General features: G+C 40.1%; 1 protein-coding gene across 3 annotated transcripts in view; it reads left to right on the top strand.

Moving 5' to 3' along the window:
• Positions 1-18,864, top strand: part of LOC123514511 (cytoplasmic dynein 2 heavy chain 1-like) — a 149,004-nt gene that overhangs the window by 111,920 nt on the left and 18,220 nt on the right. For all 3 annotated transcript variants that reach the window (XM_045272390.1, XM_045272389.1, XM_045272391.1), the window contains 15 exons: positions 630-761; positions 980-1,189; positions 1,448-1,661; positions 2,394-2,551; positions 2,693-2,786; positions 3,450-3,586; positions 4,119-4,204; positions 6,497-6,660; positions 6,978-7,136; positions 7,561-7,800; positions 8,230-8,385; positions 8,737-8,856; positions 9,217-9,421; positions 13,149-13,309; positions 14,807-15,043. In XM_045272390.1, coding sequence (XP_045128325.1) covers positions 630-761; positions 980-1,189; positions 1,448-1,661; positions 2,394-2,551; positions 2,693-2,786; positions 3,450-3,586; positions 4,119-4,204; positions 6,497-6,660; positions 6,978-7,136; positions 7,561-7,800; positions 8,230-8,385; positions 8,737-8,856; positions 9,217-9,421; positions 13,149-13,309; positions 14,807-15,043 — 2,473 coding nt within the window. The remainder of the gene's footprint in view (positions 1-629; positions 762-979; positions 1,190-1,447; positions 1,662-2,393; positions 2,552-2,692; positions 2,787-3,449; positions 3,587-4,118; positions 4,205-6,496; positions 6,661-6,977; positions 7,137-7,560; positions 7,801-8,229; positions 8,386-8,736; positions 8,857-9,216; positions 9,422-13,148; positions 13,310-14,806; positions 15,044-18,864) is intronic.

Below are 18,864 nucleotides of genomic sequence, written 5' to 3'. Positions count from 1 at the left end.
ACACACTGATGAATGTTTAGATAGGGGGAGGTGGAGGCCGGAGGGGGAGAAAGATGATGATTATGAGAAGGAGGAGGAGCCAGCAGCCAATCATCGCTGTGTATTCACATCACGTGATTTGAATAAGGGAACTGATTGGTTCCAGTCACTCTGCTCACCACCACCACCACTGCTGCCGCCACCACAACCACCACCACCACCACCACCACCCCTCAGTCTCACATGTGGTATTCTGTTGTTCAGAGCTGGTTTTCATTCATTTCAGATTGTTAAATGTTAATAAGCTACTCCAGTATTAATGGTAGTAAATTTAGGGTAACAGGAACATTTTTTAGGAAAATTTCTGGGTTGAGGCACCAATTTATTTATTTCCCATTTATTCTTCACTTCCGTTATCGCATTTTCCGCTATTGTGCAGTTTTTTAGGCACCAATTTCACGTGATGACGGAGAGTTAGGTGTATTATACTTTATTTTGTGTAGCTAGTTGAAAACTTTTCTAAAGTTATTTTACCCAGCAACTTGGTAATGTATATCAATTTATTTTTTTACAGTTCATAAAAGTCTGTAGAAAATGCAGTTATCTTCCAGCAATCACACTATTGTACTGTTAATTGTTCTTATTATCAGATCCCTGCGAGCCCCACCTGAAGTGATTAGGGATATCTTGGAAGGTGTCCTGCGCCTCATGGGAGTCCAAGACACCTCATGGAACTCCATGAAGACTTTTCTGGCTAAGAGAGGCATCAAGGAGGAGATACGGTAGTGCAATACATCATCACCATAACCTTCCAGGAGAAAGATAATAGAAAATTAGTTCTCTCCACCCAGACTAAGCATCCTTTCCCTTAACAAAGTGTTGACTTGTTCATCATTTCTCTTTTTTTAAGAAAGCTCTTTTTATGTAGTTGTTGTAATATGTCCAGCTTGAAAATATCACTGAGTGATGTGGACTGTCTTTACATATGTCCCTTCTGCAGGAGCTATGACCCAAGAGATGTGACCAGTGAAAACCGCCGATCAGTCGAGAAGCTGCTGAAGGATCGCTCAGACTCCTTCAACCCAGCCGTTGCCAAGCGTGCCTCTGCGGCCGCCGCTCCCCTTGCTGCTTGGGTCAAGGCTAATGTGCGCTTTTCCTATGTTCTGGAGAAAGTCAAGCCACTGGAGCAAGAGCAGAACAAGCTGCAGAGGTGAGGATATGAGCATTTCAGCAGAATAGAGAGGATTACTTGATCAATTTGATGACCAGTTTAGTCTTCTTTGTCATGCCACTTGTAAAACAGAACTTGAAAAGGAAATGACTCAAGAAAAAATGCTTACAGAGTGATTTAACTCATGAACCAAGGGCAAGTGTGAGGCAAGTAGTTGTTATATTGAGAGGGAAGAAGGGGATTATTTTACCGACACAATTCAAACAAACCGACAAATTATTGTGTTATCATCAACAGGAACCTGGAGAGAGCTGAGGCACAGATTGGAGAACTTTCAGCTGGCCTGAAAGACGTAGATGAGCAAGTGTCTGTGTTGCGTGAAAAACTAAATCGTTCTACCAAGGAGGCAGCAGAAGTGGAGTTCCATCTCAGCAAGGCTCAGGAGACCATCACTGCTGCAGAGAGTTTGGTGACAAAGCTTGAGGGAGAATACCGGCGCTGGAGTCAGCAGGTGAGACTGGATAAGGGTAGACTTCACCATCTGGAAATGAGGCAGAAATCCTATTTTATTTTGGGCTAACAAATATTTATTTTCACTGGAGAAAATAATGTAACTACTACACTGTTGGTACAGACAGCCTCCTACTTGATGAAGCATCCTTCTTACCCTTACCTTTAGCTAAAGCAACATATCAACTCAAGGGGTTTTAACAGATAAATATCATTGGCCAGAAGCCATGATGTGTAAATTAACCACACTTCTTGTTCACAACCCCACTCTATGTCTGCCTCCCTATCCCCACTCCCTCCTTGTTCCTATATTTTTAATACTGCCATGCCTATCTCCATCTAAGGCCCTCCCCCCCCCCCTCTCTCTCTCTCTCTCTCTCTCTCTCTCTCTCTCTCTCTCTCTCTCTCTCTCTCTCTCTCTCTCTCTCTCTCTCTCTCTCTCTCTCTCTCTCTCTCTCTCACTTCTTGGAAATAGTAACTATTTATGATTACTTTGTTAAAATTGTAAGGGTAGGACAGACAGAAACTGTAGGGCAGAGCATAGAGAAGGATAAAAACTGTATGGGGGAACAGAAAAAAAGGATGAAAACTGTAGGAGGGGAGCTATCTAGTGACATTACAGTTTTCAAGGGTTGCTTTTAAAAGACAGTCTTGTACATACATACAGTCTCTTTGAACCACCCATCACATCATTGATGTCTTATGAATCACACAACCAACATTTTCTGGCCAGGTGTCAGAGCTTGAGTCGGGCTTAAAAGGTCTGCCCCGGGAAGCCCTTCTGGCTTCAGCCTTCATCACATATCTCAGTGAGGCACCAGAGGACATTCGGAAAGCAACATTGGCACACTGGAGCCGCATGCTGAAAGTGAGCAGCTTCGATCTGAGAAGGTAAATTGATTTTTGTTACATGATATCCATATGCTATGTGTGCTCAGAAAGGTAGCAAAAATAACATTAAATTCATGAAGAAGATAACTGTTTGTGCTGTGTGATGAATACAGTTCCCACCCGCCATTTTTCATCTCAAAGGTTCTTGAGCAGTGAGAGGGAGCAGCTGCAGTGGAAGGCTGAAGGTCTCCCCTCAGACCAGCTCTCCATTGAAAATGCCTTGGTCATCCTCCAGGTGATATTAGTGGATTTTCAGTGTTAGTCATAGCTGGGCCGATAACAAATTGTTTATTATGATAACAGATAATCAATAACTGGCAATATATTTGTCGTCGGATAACCAATAAATCCAAAATCCTAATACTAGTTAGTGATAACAATATTGATATTTTAAATAAGAAATTGCTAAATCCAAATCTGTATTTTTAACTGTCAAAAAAGCAGAGAAATCTTGGAAAACTTAAAATTCAATGTTTATTTGGTCACTTCACTAATAAAAATGTATTGCTGTAAGTAAAATAGCTACATGTGATTTTTAAAGTTTGAAACTTCAACCTGCTTATGTTTCAAAAACTAGGATTATTAATTATTGCTAGTTTGGAGCTAGAAGTATCAATGATACCAATGTATCAGTAATGTAGGAAAAATTTTTATCAGATAAATGATAACACATTATCATTATCACAATAAATTATTGCAAAAATTTTTTGTTAGTGTACACTTTTACACATTTCATAAGTCATGTAGGTGAATGATTCATTAATTCCTGAATAATTTCCTTATTACATCTAGGTAGTAACAAAATAGGTAACAATAACTTTGCAATTTCCATCTTTTTTTTCCTTTCATTATTTATAAATTGATAGAAAAGAAGTCAGGTTGTTTATTTTTTTGTCAGAGTGGGATGTGCCCATTCCTGATTGACCCCTCATCCCGAGCCACTGCCTGGGTGCGAGAACACCTGCGGGAGTCAACTGTTGAGGTCACCACTCAGCAGGACCCCAAGTTTGTCACCACACTCGAGCTGGCTGTTAGGTGAATGTGGTGAGGCTGGGTTTGTTAAGCACATATAGGTGGATGTATTAACCAAAAAAGACAGAAAAGGGGAGAGATGCTAATTATGTACTGTATTAGGATCACATGACGGAATATAAAGTGTAAAAATCATGAATAATTACAGTTTCTTGCATGGCCAAGGTAGGTTATAGATTATAGACCTAATGCTAATACTACATGCACATTATTGTTCTTCTTATTTCTAAGTGTTAACTTTCAGTTTGAATTAGCATTATATCAGTTGAAGTGTAATGTCTGATGTTTTGACTGGGAAATTTATGTAAAGGATAACCATGATGGAAAACAGCCAGGAATTGAAACCTCATATAACTCCAACTGTATAGAATAAGGTACTATTGCCTTGATGGAGCCTCAGTTCCTGGCTTCCTCTCTGACGTGTGGCCCGTCATTTTTACATTGCCATGGAGACACAGTGAAGGTGAAGCTGTACACTTTTAGATGATCAAATGCAGTTGTCCAAAGATGTACTTTATGTAATACATTTCCTCAGATTTGGCAAGACCCTCATCATACAAGATGTGGACCAGGTAGAACCACTGCTCTTTCCACTGCTCAGGGGTGACCTTGTCAGTCAAGGTCTGTAAGACTGTCTCTTCTTCAAATGCTGCTATTTTCATTTCATGTAATGCTTCATCATACATTAGATTTTTTTATGCTATTCCATCTTAGTTGTTACTTTTTAAGTTCCTCCAGTTTTTTTGGTGTGTGTGTGTGTGTGTGTGTGTGTGTGTGTGTGTGTGTGTGTGTGTGTGTGTGTGTGTGTGTGTGTGTGTATTTTACCTACCTGTGTGTGTGTGTGTGTGCGTGCGTGTGTGCGTGCGTGCGTGTGTGTGTATTTACCTATTTGTGAATTTGTATTTACCTATTTGTGATTTGCAGGGCCTAAGCTTGGCTCTTTATGTCCTGTCTCTTTCTCCACATTTATCAAGTTTGTCCTTCATCTGACTGACACTCACCGCACACACCACCTCTCCACTCAATTTGTTCCATTTTTCAATGCCACAATATGGGAGGCTATATCTCTTGACATCTCCCATACAACTGTCGTTTTGTATCTTTTTTGGGGTGTTCTCTCAGTTGATTGTTGGAAGACATCCTTATCAAGTCTTCTCTATCTAGGATATCCATTCCATTTACTGTTTTACACCTTGTTATCATATCTCCCCTCTCTTTCTCTCTTCTTTCTTCTAACGTGAGTAAATCCAGTCTTCTTAATCTCTCCTCGTATGGCACCTCCTTAAAACCTGGTATCATCCTCATTCCCAACCACTACACTCTTTCTAGTTTCTTCAAGTGTTTCTTCATATTTGGTGACCATATCACCACTGCATATTCCAACTTAGGTCTAATTAAGGTAGTTAATAATTTCTTTATCATATTCTCATCCAAGTAGTTGAATGAGAAACCAGTACTTTGGAGTGTGTTGTAAGTTTTTCCAAATATTCTGTTAATGTGCTTTTCTGGTGATAAGTTGTTCTGTATAATCTCTCCTAAGTCCTTTTCTTCACTGACTTCAGTTATAGTGTGTGTTTGGTGTGTGTATGTGTGTGTGTGTGTGTGTGTGTGTGTGTGTGTGTGTGTGTATTTACCTAATTGTATTTACCTAATTGTAACATACGGGAAAAGAGCTATGCTCGTGTTGTCCCGTCTCCATATCTATTAATGTCCAGCTTTTTCTTAAAATCATGAATATTCCTTGCGTTGACCACTTCCACGTCTAAACTATTCCATGCTTCCACCCTTCTATGAGGGAAGCTATATTTTTTCACATCTCTCCTATAAGTGGCCATTTTTAGTTTTTTCCCATGCCCTCTCGACATTCTTCCATTCCACATACACAGATCTTCCCTATCCATTTTTTCCATGCCAATCATCACTCTGTATATTGCTATCAGGTCTCCCTTTCTTCTGTTTTCATCTCTTAAGTCAGGCACCATTTTCGTTGCAGCCCTCTGTACTTTCTCTAGTTTCCTTATGTGTTTCTTTAAGTTCGAGCCCACTGTATTGTTGCATATTCAAGCCTCGGTCTTATCATTGCAGTAATTATTTTCTTCATCATTTCTTCATCTAGATATACGAACGCCACTCTTATGTTCCTCAATAAGTTCAATACTTCTCCAATTATTTTGTTTATATGTCTCTCTGGCGATAGGTCATTGGTAATTGTCACCCCAAGGTCTTTTTCTTCATGACTGGTTTTTATGTCTTCATTTCCTATCTTGTACATACTCCTGATTCTTCTTTCACTCTTGCCAAACTCTATTTTCTTGCATTTTGTCGTGTTGAACTCCATTTGCCATGTACAGCTCCATTTCCATATTCTGTCCAAGTCTTCCTGGAGTAGTTCGCAATCTTTGTCACATCTCACTTTTCGTAACAATTTTGCATCGTCTGCAAATAGGCTCACATAACTGGACACCCCATCCACCATGTCATTTATGTAGACTGCGAACATTACTGGTGCCAACACTGATCCCTGTGGAACTCCACTCTCCACCAATCCCCATTCTGATGGTCTGTCCTTAATGTGTGTGTGTGTGTGTGTGTGTGTGTTTTGTGCTTGAAAATCTGTGGTTTTGTATGTGTTTATAGATAGATTTATGCTCATACATAAGTGTTGATGGTGAGAAAAGAGGACGAAATAGATTTTCATTTCTTTAAGATCTTGACAATTTGTCTTTTTCAGAAAAGACTCTGCCATAATGTTAGAAAACAAAGATTTCCTTTGTCATTCTGTGTTTCTTCACCGCCACAATCCTCACATGTGATTAACTAGTGTGACATATATTTATAGCTATATACGTGTGTACTACTAATATCTGTGCCGACCATTTTAACACAGCTTATCATCAATGCTTGTTACTGCAGGGCCCCGGTATGTGGTAGAACTTGGAGAGAAAATCCTTGATTACAATGAGAATTTCCGCCTGTTCTTGGCAACTCGCAGCCCTGAATCGCAGCTGCCTCCCAATGTGGCATCCGTGCTTGCTATTATCAACTTCACCACCACCAGGGCTGGACTGCAGGGGCAGGTGGGTTGAGACATCACTGCTGATTGAAGTCATACAGCTAATCACTTCCTCAAAACTTGACCTGCTGTCTAATAATTGGTGGAAGGTATCATAAAAAAATGTTAAGGAACAACTACTAAGTTATATGATATGAAAAGCATGAGGATAAGATATGGTATAAGTTCTCATTCATTCATTTTTTCCTTTACATAAAGTTTTATAGTTTTCAAACTCTGTTTGTAAAGTGATACTTTATCATATAACTTGTGTAATTAAGAATAAGAATTGGGTCTGTAGATTATATATGTACTCTTAGAATGCTCTTCTCTCCCTTGTAGCTTTTGGCAGCAACACTGCAAGTGGAAAAGCCCGAGCTGGAGGTACGCAGGACTGACCTTCTACGACAGGAGGAGGATCTCAAGATTCAGCTGGTGACCTTAGAGGATCAGCTACTCACCTCCTTAGCAGAGTCTCAGGGCAACATTTTGGAGAATAAGGTACTTTATCTTCCATTTTTTTTTTTTTTTTTTTCTCTCTCCAACTCCCTACAATGTATAGATATAAGCCTTGTACTTCCTGCATAACAAAACCAAGCCAACTCCTTCCTTTGTGAAGCTGCAGAGGAAAAGTATATTGCCTGAATGGAAAAAATTGTAAGAGGCATTTGCAATATTGTTGCTGCATCCTATATTCCTATTCTGAACTCCAGGAAGTATTTATTTAGCCAATCATTAGCTTGTATTTGAATCTTTTTTTTTTTTTTTTTTTTTTTTTTTTTTTTTTTTTTTACAGTAGACTTGGGGATAGGCTGCTTTATTCTATTGTCCTTTATCTCTTGCAGACTAAACAGACAAAAAGAGTGAAGACATGATACATGTACACTGCAAATCCATGCATTCATGCAAAAGTGTTCACTTTCAGGAACTCCTTGCATCACTGGAGCAAGCCAAGTCCAGTGCTGCCACCATTGAATCGTCACTCAAAGAGTCAGTCTCACTGCAGAAGTCCCTTGAGAATGAACGCAAGGCCTACTTACCTCTTGCAGAGGCTGCTGCCAACCTCTACTTTGTCATCTCAGACCTGTCCAAGCTGAACAACATGTATCGCTTTAGCCTCAATGCCTTCCAGGGTCTCTTCCACAAAGCTCTGCAGATCCCACAGGTATAGAAAAATACCATTCATGTTTTATTTTACAAGAGGATGTAGACTGAAAAGTTCACTGCAGTTAAAGGGAGGCCTTGATAGCAGACATGTTATTTTTATAAGGTTTACAGAATCTGATTTAGATTAATTATTTCCCTTTCAACTCATCTTACAATTTCTAGATTAAATCCTTCATCTCTGCTTGTGTAGTTTTAGTAAATGTTGATAGTATGATACAGTGCTTTAGCTTCTCCTCTTCACTCATTTTTACTCTTAAAAAGTTCCTCTATTCTCTCTCTCTCTCTCTCTCTCTCTCTCTCTCTCTCTCTCTCTCTCTCTCTCTCTCTCTCTCTCTCTCTCTCTCTCTCTCTCTCTCTCTCTCTCTCTCAGCCTCTGTCCTTCATTCTTTAGCATAAGGTAATACAAGAGAGGACTGATGTGTTGTAGGATGGCAGTAGCACAGAGCAACGCATCACGTCCCTGCAGCGCACCCTGGTGGACTTTGTGTACAGCTACATCAGCCGCTCACTCTTCAAGGCTGACCGTCTCATGTTTGCCCTGCACCTCGTCCATGGCATGTACCCGGACTTATTCCAAGATAAGGCAAGTGTTGTCTTAGTGAGTTTCTATAAGTGAGTCTTGCATATTCACAATGTCAATTATTAGTGGGTGTACAGAAGGATTACTGCTTACTCTATTCTGTAAAACTTATTTTTGAGGATGCCTTAGTCAATCCCATTATCAAAGTGAATTCACAGGTAACCTACTGGCATTTCCTCAAAAGCCACTACTTACACATTGGCATTAAGTGTGTTGTTGGTTATTAAATTATCATTAATGTAAGGTGGGAATGTTAGATACCAGTGCTTGTTGTAATGGAGTGATGATGTTGGTGTTATCAATGGTCTTAGTGATTATGGTTGTTGGTATCCTTATGATGTACTGATGGTGCAGGAATGGGAAGCCCTGACTGGCCAGGTGGTGACTGATGTCCGTGCAGACACAGCTGAAATGAAGGGTACCCTGCCTAAGTGGATTGATGAGGAACGGACATCATCTGTTCTCTTGTTGAAGGTCAGTTGATGTTCTTTCAATGAGTCTACTGTTATCACTAAAATGTTTAGTTCTTATTTTTTTACATTTGGTGTTATATCATTACACTTCTGGTTGCATCAGCATACTGTCATACTTAGCTCTTCATCAATACATATTATGACCTTGTGAGTTTTGTAATATGTACTTCATTCTCTGCCTTCAGCTCTTTACAGGTTGACAATTACTTGTTTCCATTCATCATTATATTTCCAAGCAATTTACCTTTTGGCATTATTCATACATTTATTTTTTTATTTCTTCTTAATGTGAAGCCTATAATATAAATGTGAGTGTTATGAGAAGGGGCATGATCACTGATGCTGATTATTATTATGACAGCAAACCTTCCCATCCCTGTATGAAAGCCTGAAGCTGGATGACCTTTCGATTTGGTCTGGCTTTGCTCGCTCCAGCCACTGTGAGATGGACATTCCTGTGCAGCTGGGACAAAAGACCTCCGCCTTCCAGCAGCTCCTTATTATCCAGGCCATTAGACCTGATCGCTTACAGTCTGCCATGATTAACTTTGCATCAAGGGCCCTTGGTTAGTGTGATTTACATTATATTATTTTTTTTTTTTTTTTTTTTACATTACAAGGGCACTGGCCAAGGGAAAACAAAGTTGGAAAAAAAAAAAATCCCGCTGGTTGCCAGGCCCTGTTAAGAGGAATAGTATAAAGAGAAAAAACAAAAAAATCTAAAAGGAGGGTCCAGTTAACGTAAGAGGTGTCTTGACACTCCTCTTTTGAAAGAGTTTAAGTCATAGGCAGGTGGAAATACAGACACAGGTAGAGAGTTCCAGAGTTTACCAGTGTAGGGAATGAAGGAGTGAAGATACTGGTTAACTCTTGCATTAGGAAGATGGACAGAATAGGGATGAGAAGAAGTAGAGAGTCTTGTGCAGCGAGGCCGCAGGAGGGGGGAAGGCATGCAGTTAGCAAGTTCAGAAGAGCAGACAGCATGAAAACAGCGGTAGAAGACAGATAAAGATGCAACATTGCGGCGGTGACTTAAAGAATCAAGACAGTCAGTTAGAGGAGAAGAGTTGATAAGACGAAAAGCTTTAGATTCCACCTTGTTTAGTAAAGCTGTGTGTGTGGATCCCCCCCAGACATGAGAGCCATACTCCATACACGGGCGGATAAGGCCCTTGTACAGAGCAAGCAGCTGGGAGGGAGAGAAAATGGACGAAGACGCCATAGGACACCTAACTTCTTGGAAGCTGATTTAGCAAGAGTAGAGATGTGAAATTTCCAGTTTAGATTTTTAGTGAAGGATAGACCGAGTGTGTTTAATGTAGAGGAGAGGGAAGTTGAGTGTTATTGAAGAAGAGAGGATAGTTGTCTGGAAGGTTATGTCGAGTAGATAGTTGTAGAAATTGAGTTTTTGAGGCATTGAACAAAACCAGGTTTTCTCTGCCCCAATCAGAAACAAGTGAAAGATCAGAAGTTAGGCGTCCTATAGCATCTCGCCTTGAGTCATTTAATTGTTGTTGGGTTGGGCGTCTGTTGAACGCTGTTGAATAATGCAGGGTGGTATCATCAGCATAGGAGTGGATAGGGCATTGAGTCAGATTTAGGAGATCATTGATGAATAATAGAAAGAGAGTGGGTGATAGGACAGAACCCTGTGGAACACCACTGTTGATAGTTTTAGGGAAGAACAGTGACCGTCTACTACAGCAGCAATAGAACGATCGGAAAGGAAACTGGAGATGAAGGTACAGAGAGAAGGATAGAATCCGTAGGAGGGTAGTTTAGAAATTAAAGATTTGTGCCAGACTCTATCGAAGGCTTTCGATATGTCAAGGCCGACAGCAAAGGTTTCACCGAAGTCCCTAAAAGAGGATGACCAAGATTCAGTTAGGAAAGTAAGAAGATCACCAGTAGATCTGCCTTTACGGAAACCATACTGGCAATCAGAGAGAAGGTTGTGAGCTGATAGATGCCTCATTATCTTCCTATTAAGGATAGACTCAAAGGCTTTAGAAAGGCAGGAAATCAAAGCTATAGGGCGGTAGTTAGAAGGATTGGAGTGGTCACCTTTTTTAGGGACAGGTTGAATGTGAGCAAACTTCCAGCAAGAAGGATAAATAGAAGTAGAGAGACACAGATGAAAGAGTTTGACCAGGCAGTGAGCGAGTTCGGAAGCACAGTTTTTGAGAACAACAGGAGGGACTCCATCCGGACCGTAAGCCTTCCGAGAATCAAGGCCAGAGAGGGCCAGGAAAACGTCTTTATAAAGAATTTTAATTTTAGGGATGAAGTAGTCAGAGGGTGGAGGAGTAGGAGGAATATGCCCAGAATCATCCAAAGTTGAGTTGGTAGCAAAGGTTTGAGCGAAGAGTTCAGCTTTAGAAAAGAAGAGACAGCTGTAGAGCCATCTGGATGAAGTAAAGGAGGGAAAGACGAAGAAGTAAAGTTGTTAGAGATATTATTGGCTAGATGCCAGAAATCTCGAGAGGAGTTAGAATTGGAAAGACTTTGACATTTTCTATTGATGAAAGAGTTTTAGTAAGTTGGAGAATAGATTTGGCATGATTACGGGCAGAAATATATAGGGCATGAGTTTCAGCAGTTGGATGGCTACGGAACCGTTTGTGAGCCGCCTCTCTATCATTGACAGCACGAGAACAAGCAGAGTTAAACCAAGGCTTTTTAGCTTTAGGGTTAGAGAAAGTATGAGGAATGTATAGCTCCATGCCAGAGATAATCACCTCTGTTATGCGCTCGGCACAAAGAGAAGGATCTCTGACATGAAAACAATAATCATCCCAAGGAAATCAGAATAGTACTGCCTTAGTTCCTCCCACTTAGCAGAGTTAAAATGCCAGAAGCACCTCCGCTTAGGCGGGTCCTGAGGCTGCACTGGAGTGATAGAACTGGTAACGGAAATTAGATTGTGGTCGGAGGAGCCCAACGGAGAGGAAAGTTTAACAGAGTAAGCAGAAGGGTTGGAGGTTAGGAAAAGATCAAGAATGTTGGGCGTGTCTCCAAGGCGGTCAGGAATACGGGTAGGGAACTTCACTAGCTGCTCTAGGTCATGAAGGATAGCAAAGTTGAAGGTTTGTTCACCAGGTTGGTCAGTGAAAGAAGATGAAAGCCAAAGCTGGTGGTGAACATTGAAATCCCTAAAATGGAGATCTCAGCAAAGGAAAGTGAGATAAGATGTGCTCCACCTTGGAAGTCAAATAGTCAAAGAATTTTACATAGTCAGAGGAATTAGGTGAGAGGTATACAGCACAGATGAATTTAGTTAGAGAGTGACATTGAAGTCTTAGCCAGATGGTAGAAAATTCTGAAGATTCAAGATTGTGGGCACGAGAGCAAGTGGTGTCGTTACGCACGTATGCGCAACATCCAGCTTTGGATTGAAAATGAGGATAGAGCAAGTAGGAGGGAACAGAAAAGGGCTGCTGTCAGTAGTCACAGACAACTGTGTTTCGGTTAGGAAGAGAAGATGAGGTTTAGTAGAGGAGAGGTGGTGTTCCACAGATTGAAAATTAGAACGAAGGCCACGAATGTTGCAGAAATTGATAGTGAAAGTATTAGATGAAGTGTCAAGACACCCAAGGTCGACAGCAGAGGGGCAGTCCGACCTGGGGACATTTATGGTCCCCTCCCCAGAGGGGGACTCCGAGGCAGGGCGTGGTGAGGCCATTATTAAATTTTGATTTGAAGAGAGTGTAAAAGTGTAAGGTGTTGTAGGAATCTTTAGTTAGCATTACACATTAATATTGTTCCTCCCCTTTTTGTATGGAATTTAGCAGAGTTTTATTTCCATGCTGGCAACTTCAACAAGCCCCAGGAATTCTAATGTTACACAAGAGGAATATTGTAGTGTTGTAGAAATGGATGGGATGAAATTAGAGAGTGAGTCAACACTATAGTGATTCTCCTAGAGTTGGTAGGAGTCTCCCAAGACCCTGATGCATTGCTTCCTCATCACCACAATTCTCACATACTAATGGCTGTAACAAAAACCAAGACTTAAGTAAAACTTAACCTACACTTGAAGCCAAAGCAGCCAACTATATGATACATTACAGATATTATATCTACTTGTGGTGACCATTTCAGTGAAGGCAATGTTTTGTGCTTAATAGATTTTACTCATTCACATATTTATTTGTTGTTGTCCATTGATATATATATATATATATATATATATATATATATATATATATATATATATATATATATATATATATATATATATATATATATATATAATGTCTACTGTTTTTCTTTAATCTAAGTTTGTTCCTCCAGGTATGAAAGAACTTTCACCACCAGCACTCAATTTGCGCCGGCTATTGCCTGAGACATCTGCCATGGAGCCAATCTTGATCATCATCTCCCCAGGAGCAGATCCTTCCCAAGAACTCTCTGACTTAGTGCATAGCACAGTGGGACCCAGCAGCTATCAAGAGGTGAGGCTACTGATATTCAAGCCAGCACTCTTTTAAGAAGAGGTGACACTTGTAAAATTCTATAAGAATTTAACAAAATAATGTTTTAGTAAAAAGTAATTGATTTTATCCTTCAGTAGTTTTATATGAGAAAGCCCAGAACGCATCCCGCCTATCCTGTTCGTTAAGCGGAGTATTACTGTACTTTACTTTTTGTATATGACTATTTTCATGTACAGGTAGTCCTCGATTTATACAAATTTACTTTATATGAATTCAGAGTAATACAGTGTCCAAAAATAGGGGTTATTCATCACATTGTACGAATTCCTCAGAATTATACGGTTTCAAGAAAGTTAAAATTCGCGCGGTGATTTAGTTCGGAAATCCAGCCACAAGGTGTCACTAGCTAGCTTTTTCCTACCACCCACATCCCTCTCACCCTGGCTGCATGCCAAACAGGCTCATTGTTCACTTACGTATAGTTGTGGCAACATCTCCCTCTCTCGTGCCCTTCTGCATCTCCATCTGGCGATGATACACCCAAGAGAGCCCTCACAGCAGCCAACTTGTCTGAGTGTATGGACTTGTTGGCGCAGTCAATGAAAATTCTCGAAGAAAATGACCCAAATATTGAAAGAAGCACCACCGTCATCAGAGGGGTCATGGAAAAAATGACATGCTATGAGGTTCTTCTCAAAGAAAAACCAATCAATAACAAGCTTCTTCAGACTGCACACACCAAGTCAAATAACAGAATCGAAGACAGACGACAAAAATGGTGACACATCAGAGAAGGAAGTAGCAAAATAGAAGAAGAAGGTGCTAATAAAATTATTTTGTTTAAACATTTCCCTTTTTCATAGTCATTTTTATGTCTTTGTAAGTTTATTAATAAAAGCATTAATAAGCATAATAGAAATGTGTTTAATGCAAAATGTATACGTACAGTGAAAGATTATTTTATTTTGAACACATCCTTCAAGGTCGTTTCCTGGTCAAGACAGCCCCTGGGGGGGGCCATCATGGTCAGGGACCATCTTGACCATGACCCTTCAAAGTTTAGTGGTGGTGGCTGTGGTGGTGATGGTAGTGGTAGTGATAGTGGTGCAAGGATGCCCCTGAGCCTCTCCCTGGAGGGCAAGGCTGTTCAACCAAGGGATGAAGTGGATGTGCTGGGAGTCACGTCACGCTCATGAGGATCGTGTGGCTGCTTGATGGAAAGGGACTGGAGGTACTGTACAAAGCTCAGGTCCGCTCTTTTGTACTAAAAAAAAAGTAGGGAGTTTGGTATTCATTCCTTACTTTATACGATTTTTACTTTATACGGTCCCTTCTGGAACACATCTACCGTATAAATCGAGGACTACCTGTATTTTCATGTCTGTAGGGGTGACTTTTGACGTGCTGGAACACATCCGGTAATTTCTATTTGCAGTAAGGTTTTCAGGAATGCATATGTACCATATAACAAGGACTTACTGTACTATATAATCAGTATAAAACATTTGTCTTCAGGTGGCCATGGGTCAAGGTCAGAGTGAGAAGGCAGTCAAGTTGATCAAGGAGTGTGCCAGCTCAGGTCATTGGCTTTGTCTGAAGAATCTGCACCTAGTCACTGCCTGGCTGCCATTCCTAGAGAAGGAGCTCAATGGTCTCGAGCCACACAAAGATTTCCGACTCTGGTTGACAGCTGAGCCTCACATCAAGTTCACTCCAATAATCCTACAGACCAGCCTCAAAGTTACATATGAGGTGAGCTGCACTTAGACACTACAAGACATTTGCTCACAGAATGTATGTATGGAGGAAGGTGTGTGTGTGTGTGTGTGTGTGTGTGTGTGTGTGTGTGTGTGCGTGCGTGTGTTTACCTAGATGTATTTACCTAGTTGTATTGTACAGGGTCTAAGCGGGGCTCATAGTGTCCTGTCTCCATATCTCCATTTATCTAGTTTTTCTTTAAAGTTATGCACAATATGTGCTGTGACAATTCCATTATCCAATACATTCTATTTTACCACCGTTCTGTGTGAAAAACTGTATTTTCCAATATCCTTCACACACTGCCTCATCCTGATCTTTTCATGTCTTCTTGTCCTTCCATCTTCTTCCGTCAACAGTACCAGGTCTTGTTTGTCTATCTTTTCAATATCATATACTATCTTACACATTGTTATTAGGTGCCTGCATTCTCTTCTATCTTGTAAGGTTGGCAGTCCCATTTCCTTCAATCGTTCTTCATATGTGAAGTCCTTTAATTCTGGCACCATCGTTGTAGCAATCTTCTGTATCCTTACCAATTTTCTTATATCCTCTTTAGAGCTCGGAGACCATACCACTGCTGCATATTCCAGCCTTGGGTGTATCATGCTTGTGATGATTTTTTCATCATATCTTTATCCATGTAATTAAATGCCACTCTTATATTAGTCAACATCTTATATGATAGTCCAAATATCTTGCTTATGTGTTTATCAGGGCTCAGATTTTCTTGTATGGTCACCCCAAGATCTTTTTCCTCTTTAGTCTTCATTATTTGTTCCTCTCCCATCAAATAGTTCCATACTGGTCTTCTCTTACTCTTTCCTAGTTCCATTATGTGGCATTTCTTGGCATTAAACTCCAATTTTCACTTCTTGCTCCATTCATAGATCTTGTTTAAATCTTCCTACAACAGCAGACAGTCCTCTCTGGTTTTGATAACTCTTAGCAACTTTGCATCATCAGCGAATAAATTCATATAACTGTTTATCCCAATGTGAATGTCTTTTACCTAAACTTGAAACATAATGGGGTCTAACACTGACCCTGACCCTTGTGGCACTCCACTAGTTACTTTACCCCAAGATGAGTATGTATCCCTGATCACAGTTCTCATTTCCCTATCCTTCAAATAATCTCTTGTCCATTTGAGCAAGATTCCACGCAGTCCTCCTATGTTCTCTAGTTTCCAAAGAAGTCTTCCATGCGGGACTTTATCAAAAGCTTTTTTAATGTCCAGGTATACTGTGTCTACCCATCCATCTATGTTTTCAAGTCCTGCAATAACTCGAGTAGAAGCTTAATAAGTGTGATACACATGACCGCCCTGTCCTGAACCCAAATTGTCTGTTCAATATGACTTGCTCCTCTTCTAGAAATTTAACCCATTTTTCTTTGATAATTATTTCACATAACTTCCTTACGACACTTGTAAGTGACACTGGTCTGTAGTTTAGTGGTTCAGTTGCCTTTCGTCCTTTAAATATCAGTATTACGTTGGCTCTCTTCCACTCTAGTGGAACTTTCCGTTCATTTATTGAACTTTTAATTATTTCCCAAATTGGATCCAGTAATTGCTCTTCATTCTTTTAACAACCCAGCCTGATACACCATCTGGCCTCATTGCTTTTCTGACTTCCAACTTATCCAGTAATCTTCCAATATCCTCTTTGTGTACTGCAATCTTTTGTAGTCTTTGGCAATCCAATGTCCTATTAGGTTCTGTGTGTGTATTCACCTAGTTGTATTCACCTAGTTGTAATTTTACAGGGCCTGGGTATCATACTCGTGTGGCCCCGTCTCCATATCTACACACATCCAACTTTCCTTTAAAACTATGCACACTCCTCACTGACACCACCTCCTCACTCAAACTATTCCACACCTCCACACATCTCTGTGGGAAACTATATTTCTTCACATCCTTCAAGCATATTCCCTTGGCTATCTTTTTACTATGCGATTTCGTAGTTCGATTTAAATTTTCTTCTCTCAACATCATTTGCTCATTATCCACTTCATCCAAACCATTCAACAGTTTATAAACCTGTATTAAATCCCCTCTTTCTCTTCTTTGTTCCAAGGTAAGCAAATTCATTTCTTTTAATCTCTCCTCATAGGTCATTTCTGCCAATTCCGGAACCATTTTTGTTGCCATTCTCTGCAATCTCTCCAACTTCCTTATATGCTTCTTTTTATAAGGGGACCAAACCACCCCAGCATATTCCAATCTTGGTCTAATTACCGTACTAATTAATTTCTTCATCATATCTTTATCCATATAATGAAAGGCTAATCCAATATTTCTAATCAAATTATATGTTTCTCCAAACATCTTGTCAATATGAGCCTCAAACTGCCCATGGTCTTGTATTATCACTCCCAAATCCTTTTCCTTTTCCACCTTTTTCAACACTACTTCTTCACCCATCTTATATGACCCTCTTGGCCGTCTTCCACTCTTCCCCATCTCCATTACATGACTTTTGCTCAGATTAAATTCCATCTCCCACCTCTTGCTCCACTCCCAAATCCTATCCAGATCTGCCTGTAAAATTTCACAATCTTCTTCACTCTTCACACCTACACAACTTTGCATCATCCGCAAACAAATTAATATAACTGTTTACTCCTCTGGCATATCATTAATATAGACAAGGAAAAGTATTGGTGCCAGCACTGAACCTTGTGGGACTCCACTCTCCACCACCAACCAGTCCGACTGTGCATCCCTTACTACCATTCTCATTTCCCTCCATCTCAAGTAGTTTTCCATCCACTTTAACACTTTTCCCTTCAGTCCTCCATAAATCTCTAATTTCCATAGCAGTCTCATGTGAGGTACCTTGTCAAAAGCTTTTTTTAAATCCAAATATACACAGTCCATCCATCCCTCTCTCTCTCTTGTATTTTGTCAACCACTCTCGAATAAAAGCTCAGTAGATTTGTTACATACACATGACCTCCCTTTCCTAAAGCCAAATTGATGATCCGATAATAACTTATGATCCTCCAGGAACCGTATCCAATATTTCTTTATCACCCTCTCACAAATCTTACCGACCACACTTTTTAAAGACACAGGTCTATAGTTAAGAGGCTCTTCCTTACTGCCTCCCTTATAAATGGGCACCACTTCAGCTATTTTTCACTCTACTGGTACTTTCCCAGTTTCTAATGAGCACCTTATAATATCATATAATGGATCTATCGATTCTTCTCTACATTCCTTCAATAATTTGCCTGAAACTTCATCTGGTCTCATCGCTTTATCATCTTTAAGTTCCCCCAACATTTTATATAACTCCTTTTTAGGTATCTTAATGTCATCCATGTGCACATTTCCTTCTACATTTTGAGGCTTTACAAACATTGTTTCTTTAGTAAATACTTGTTGAAACCTATTATTTAGCAATTCTGCGATATTCTTAGGGTCATCTACTATCCCTTGCTCTCCTTTTAATCTTTCAATGGACTCTCTCTTTTTAAGTTTACCATTTATGAACCTCCATTTTCTCCTCCAACCATCTCTTATATTTTTCAACCTCCACTCTCAAAGTGTGCATTCTCATCTACCAATCGTTTTTCATTTTCCTCCAGTCTCCAGACTCTTTCCTTCAAAGCCTTGCGGAATTCTCTATCCTGCTCCTCCTCACTCCTCTGAACTTTTAATTCCTTCACCAACTCCTCAAGTTTCTTTTCTATTATTACCAATCTACCTTGCATTGTTGCCCCTGTTGAAGATGGATTCATATTTTGAATGGTTACTTTTGGTTTTGCTCCCTGGGCCTCATCGGCATATTTTTAATTTGGTA

Source organism: Portunus trituberculatus, chromosome 38 (assembly GCF_017591435.1).
Source record: "Portunus trituberculatus isolate SZX2019 chromosome 38, ASM1759143v1, whole genome shotgun sequence".
Lineage (NCBI taxonomy): Eukaryota > Metazoa > Arthropoda > Malacostraca > Decapoda > Portunidae > Portunus > Portunus trituberculatus.
The sequence above is the reverse complement of the archived record's forward strand: the minus strand, read 5'-3'. Positions and strand labels throughout refer to the sequence as shown.